The following is a 6,000-nucleotide window of genomic DNA, read 5'->3' as shown; positions in this document are numbered from 1 at the left end:
GTAATGAGATGTGCTAATGCTAAAACAACTGCTTACCAAATATCATTGACCTACAACTAGTGGTTCCCCATAACCGACCTAATCGCAAACTAATACATGAAAACTAAGCAAAAGTTTCAAAGTCAATAGACTATCACTGAAGGGGCGGGGCCAAAAATTCTCAATGGAATTGAGATATGCCAATGCTTATACAACTGCATACCAATTATCATTTACTTACTACTACTGGTTCCCATAAACTGACCTAATCACAAACTAACACATGAAAACTAAGCAAAAGTCTCAAAGTCAATAGACCATAATGAGGGGGCGGGGCGAAATAATCTCCATGGCTGATGGCATTGAGAGGTGCCAATACTAATACAACTGCATACCAAATATCATTGACTTACCAGCAGTGGTTCACCATAAAGTAGACCTAATCACAAACTAATACATTGTTGATGCCGCCGCTGCCAGAAACAGCATACCTATGTCTCGCTTTTTGACAAAAATGAAAGGGAGCTTTTTTTAATAGTAAAAAGGGAGCTTATTTCAATAGTTAAAAGGGAACTTATTCATCAAAGTTTTATGAAAATTTGTGAATGCATTTTTGAGTTAACTACATGTTGATGAACGATTGACAGTTGGGCAGACAACGGTATGAACAAGGAATTATTTTAAGAATTTAAGAAAATTGACAAGTAAAACAAATGGTATTGTAAAAGGACAAACCACTGTAATTTGCTTCATTCCTTGCAGTTGCAAGTCCAGTCTTCCTTACTTTTCTGTAGTTTATGGTACTGGGCGGTAGTTAAATTTGTACATTTTTTGTGGTACCAGGTATTGCAATTGTCACATTCGATCCAAAGAAGAAAAGGAGAACACTTCTTCCCGCATTTTCCACATTTATCATTTTGACCAACTGGTCTGACTTCTGGCAATATAGCGAATTGTTTCCTTGGAGAAAGTGCCCCCTGTAGCTGCTCCTGTTGTGGTCCCTTCCCTTTTCCAGGTTTTCGCGTATTTTGTTGTTGCTTTTGGTTTGGCTGTTGTGGTGCCTGTTGAGCTGCTCTCTCTTGGTTTGGTTGTTTTGGTGCCTGTTGAACTTCTATTTCTTGGTTTGGCTGTTGTGGTGCCTGTTGAGCTTCTCTCTCTTGGTTTGGCTGTTGTGGTGCCTGTTGAGCTTCTCTTTCTTGGTTTGACAGTTGTGGTGCCTGTTGAGCTTCTCCCTCTCTGTTTGGCTGTTGTGATGCCTGTTGAGCTGCTCTCTCTTGGTTTGGCTGTTGTGGTGCCTGTTGAGCTTCTCTCTCTCTTGGTTTGGCTGTTGTGGTGCCTGTTGACCTTCTCTCTCTTGGTTTGGCAGTTGTGGTGCCTGTTGAACTTCTCTTTCTTGGTTTGGCTGTTGTGGTGCCTGTTGAGCTTTTCTTTCCTGGTTTGGCAGTTGTGGTGCCTGTTGAGCTTCTCTCTCTTGGTTTGGCTGTTGTGGTGCCTGTTGAGCTGCTCTCTCTTGGTTTGGTTGTTTTGGTGCCTGTTGAACTTCTATTTCTTGGTTTGGCTGTTGTGGTGCCTGTTGAGCTTCTCTCTCTTGGTTTGGCTGTTGTGGTGCCTGTTGAGCTTCTCTCTCTTGGTTTGACAGTTGTGGTGCCTGTTGAGCTTCTGCCTCTGTTTGGCTGTTGTGATGCCTGTTGAGCTGCTCTCTCTTGGTTTGGCTGTTGTGGTGCTTGTTAAGCTTCTCTCTCTCTTGGTTTGGCTGTTGTGGTGCCTGTTGAGCTTCTCTCTCTTGGTTTGGCAGTTGTGGTGCCTGTTGAGCTTCTCTTTCTTGGTTTGGCTGTTGTGGTGCCTGTTGAGCTTTTCTTTCCTGGTTTGGCAGTTGTGGTGCCTGTTGAGCTTTTCTTTCCTGGTTTGGCAGTTGTGGTGCCTGTTGAGCTTCTCTCTCTTGGTTTGGCTGTTGTGGTGCCTGTTGAGCTTCTCTTTCTTGGTTTGGCTGTTGTTGTGCCTGTTGAGCTTCTCTTTCTAGGTTTGGCAGTTGTGGTGCCTGTTGAGCTGCTCTCTCTTGGTTGAAAAAATAACTATAATTTAAAACCAATTGTTCCGAGAAGAATTGAAGGTCTTTCCACATGAAAGAAATTTTGAAATGAAGCTAGTTACTTGATACTGATGCGATACATTAGTGGTTTCGATATACTTTTGAGTGAAATAAGGGAGAAATTTTACTACTTCCGGTTGATCAAAAGTCATTTCTAGTCTTGTGTGATTAGTTAATGTATTTAAATTACAAAATATATGAATTCAAAGTACTTTTTCATGAAAAAAGTGCAAAAATGGCTACTTCCTGATTTCTCAAGTTCACTTCCGGTTGTCATTTTCAAGGTCATATGTCACCCAACCTTTTGTAAAAGGTCATATTGCTTTATAATGAACCAAGTTACAGTAATAATTAATTGACCTTATAATTAAACATTTTAGGGACAGTAACTCCTATAAGATGCCATTGGATTGTTTCAGACTAAATGTAACATACTCCACAACACCGTTCAAAGGAAGAGGCCTTATTAAATGAAGAAATAAGAATAACTGCTGTTTAGACTTAAGCTACATAAGAAATCATGTCCATTTGCATATATTTTTATGTAGGTTCAATACAAACATATTTTTTTCTACATCTGTTACTAAGAGCACATGTGTTTTAGCTAACTTTGTATACGAACATTCAAACAGCACAATTTAAATCTATAGTAAATCCTCAAACTCACAACCTCAGTGTTGACTGGCTAGAGATTACAGTGTTTGAATGGAGTGATCTGTTTTACTGTACACTGTAAGTATTCAAATAAAATTTAAAAAAAAATAAGATTCAAGATCAAGCATGCTGCAAAATGGAATTAAGTCAACACAGAATATAGGAATATAACTTTTGGTTATTTTGTATAATCATGATCATTTATGACTCACACCCTACATGTAGTCATATAATAATCATAGAATACAAAATTCAGGAATACAACAATTAAGTTAACTTATATCACTATGAAATAATGCATGTGGGAAATAAGACTCCTTTTAGTTAAGACAGCCTTGAAACATGATTGCACAACTGAAGTCAAACAAAAGCTAAAGCTCTTTTACTGCTGTTTTTCAACTGGAAGCACATTTCGGGAGTGTAATCTAAATTTGTTTGCCTTTTCCTAGTGATACCCGTTTATTTTCCCCTCATATATTACCCCCAAGGGTGACTGGGGAATAGAAGTACGGTCACCATTGGTCTTCCTCCGACCGGCAGTAAAACCCGTGCTAAAGTGGGGCGTCCGTTTGGCTGTGCGGGATGTACAAATTTGCAGCCACGTCCGGTCAGAATGGGGACGTTAAATCCGATGCCTCGTGTAAAGAGAGTGCCACGCTCTTTGCACGTTAAGAACCCTTGCAACAACTCTTTGAGGGGTCCGTAGGTGACCTGTTGCAAGGCTAAATTTCTGTCCCTATCCAATATACCCTCATTTCCCGTGGTAGTCTAAATTTCTCCGACCTTAATCCCTTAATCTATTACAGAACCTACCTTATTGTATTTATTGTGAACTTGTTCTCGTCCTGAATATGCATGAAATATTTGCCACTGGACGTTAAGCAACCAACAATCAATCAATCAATCCCCTCATATATTCATTTCGGTCAGTTATCTATAGGGCACATGCTCGACATTGAATATAAGTGAATCAGTTCCTTATCCGGGGATGTGGTTGCCATGGATAACCCACCAACATCACAGAAAAAGAAGAAAAAGGGGGACGAAAGATACCAGAGGGACAGTCAAACTCATAAATCGAAAATTAACTGACAACACCATGGCTAAAAATGAAAAAGACAAACAGACAAACAATAGTACACATGACACAACATAGAAAACTAAAGAACAAACAACACGAACCCCACCAAAAACTAGGGGTGATCTCAGGTGCTCCGGAAGGGTAAGCAAATCTTGCTCCACATGTGGCAACCGTCGTGTTGCTTATGTGAAGATATTGTACAAAAGGCAGTAAAGTATGCAGAAATTGAGGAAGAAGAAGATTTTATTCCTGATTACAATGATGATCTCCGATAGGAATTTGTGGAACCTGCGATCGAACATTACTGCATTCATGACACGATTGTTTCTCTATATTTCACGACTTTCCTGTCCAGTCAAGATCTTCTAGTGACTGAGTACATTTCTGTTGATCCATTAGTTGGAATTCCATCCTGACGAATAGTCTAAGATATCACATATTTTAACATTTGCTAGTGTAGGGTACTTGCTGGTGATTGCTGGCAAGGAAAGCGACTTCAGTTCAGACATCCAAAGCCGTATAACTTTTTTCATAATCAGTCCATCTGCCGGTGCTCTTTGTACATTTTGTAGATTGATTGATTGTTGGTTGCTTAACGTCCAGTGGCTAATATCTCATGCATATTCAGGACGAGAACAAATTAAAAATAAATACAATAGGTAGGTTCTGTAATAGGTACGTCCGGGATTAAGGTCGGAGAAATTCAGACTACCACGGGAAATGAGGGTATATTGGATAGGGACAGAAATTTAGCCTTACAGCAGGTCACCTACGGACCCCTCAAAGAGTTGATGCAAGGGTTCTTAACGTACAAAGAGCGTGGCACTCTCTTGACACGAGACATAGGATTTAACGTCCCCATTCTGACCGGACGTGGCTGCAAATTTGTACATCCCGTACAGCCAAACGGACGACCCACTTTAGCAAGGGTTTTACTGCCGGTCGGAGGAAGACCAATGGTGACCATACTTCTATTCCCCAGTCACCCTTGGGGGATACATTTTGTAGAAAATGATAGTTTCCCGTTAGCAGTAGTCTTCTGGTTCCGTCCAATGTTTGGGAAACCATCGATGAATAATTAAATGCCAGTCGTTCTGGGCAATTTTTTAACCTCATTGAGTGGTCTCCAAGGCCCAAGCGGGACAGAAAAGATCAAGAGGGCGTATATCCCAAATAATAAGTTTCAAAAGCGGTATCAGATTGGCTGTCTTTGCTTAGTCATTTCTTCTTTCTTGGTGCTTTTGGACTCCGTGAGGTTGTCCGCATTTAGTGATGATCTTTCCTTGAAAGAAGTGTCCTGTTTAAGACATGGAACAACTAACTTTTCCAAGTCTCTTCCATCTTGTCTGGGTCATCGTCAGCCTGCCTGAAGCACAATCAAATGTGGTTGCAAGTCGATAGGATCGATGGTTTGATTTCAGCTACAAGTTTTGACGGCTTGATGGCTAGAATATTTTTTGAAGGACTTGAACATATTCCAAACATCAAATTGATGGGTTTTGTCGCTATATGTTGATCTTGCACGGCGAACGCAGATACATAAATGTAGGAGAATACAGTAAATAAGATAAGTATAAAAATGATGTTCCGTACCATGTGAGCAGTTATTTCAAGCCTGTATGCCCCATCCTTTGGGGTGCCTGATACAGTGTTAACATGCCCTTTAAATAGTTGCCTTGACAGTTGGATAGCTGATAAAGACGTAGATTGCAAAATCTAATACTACAAGAAAAGACATTCATTAGATATCCTTCAAGAAAAGGGTATATTTATATAGAATATAAGTAGTTAAATATGTATGAATACTGTAGTAAGATAACTTTATTCTTCCTTTTTTTGTGTGTTGTTTGGTTGCTGTCCCATTTACACATACTTCATATTTCCTTTTATTTTGTATGAAAAAGAAGTAACTATAACTATTTTTCCCGTTATAATAGTATACGATCTAAATCAATATTTGCTCAGTCGTAAGTTTTCTAGATTGTGTTTTGTGTACCGTTGTACATGTATGTATTTTCTTTTTTGTTTATTTGCAAAAGTATTGTCAGTTTGTTTTCAAAATGTTTTCATTAAAATGTAACACACACAGAAATGAACTATAATATAACCATGGCCATTTTCCTGACTTGGTACAGGGCATTTTAAGAAAAAAAAAATGGTGGGTTGAACCTGGTTTTTTGGCATGCCAAACACCTGC

At 39.4% G+C, this 6,000-nt stretch overlaps 1 protein-coding gene across 1 annotated transcript; it reads right to left on the bottom strand.

The window, feature by feature from the left end:
* Window positions 1-208: 208 nt before the first annotated feature.
* Window positions 209-5,158, bottom strand: LOC127700166 (salivary glue protein Sgs-3-like). Its single transcript, XM_052203587.1, has 4 exons — window positions 5,126-5,158; window positions 1,708-2,051; window positions 906-1,641; window positions 209-244 (listed from the first exon to the last, which is right to left on the bottom strand). The coding sequence occupies exons 1-4, from the start codon at window positions 5,156-5,158 to the stop codon at window positions 209-211; spliced, it is 1,149 nt and encodes a 382-aa protein (XP_052059547.1).
* Between the last annotated feature and the right edge of the window lie 842 nt (window positions 5,159-6,000).

Source organism: Mytilus californianus, unplaced genomic scaffold (genome assembly GCF_021869535.1).
Source record: "Mytilus californianus isolate M0D057914Y unplaced genomic scaffold, xbMytCali1.0.p SCAF_49, whole genome shotgun sequence".
Classification (NCBI taxonomy): domain Eukaryota; kingdom Metazoa; phylum Mollusca; class Bivalvia; order Mytilida; family Mytilidae; genus Mytilus; species Mytilus californianus.
The sequence above is the reverse complement of the archived record's forward strand: the minus strand, read 5'-3'. Positions and strand labels throughout refer to the sequence as shown.

Bases quoted from the DNA above. Each gene is read 5' to 3' on its own strand.
- LOC127700166 (XM_052203587.1), bottom strand. From the start codon at position 5,158: ATGACCCAGACAAGATGGAAGAGACTTGGAAAA. The intron at 1,642-1,707 runs ACAAGCACCACA...GCCAAACAGAGG, and splicing joins CCAAGAGAGAGAGAAGCTTA to CAGAAGCTCAACAGGCACCA. The intron at 245-905 runs GTTGGTCAAAAT...GTTTGTGATTAG, and splicing joins TATTGCCAGAAGTCAGACCA to GTCAGTTTATGGGAACCAGT.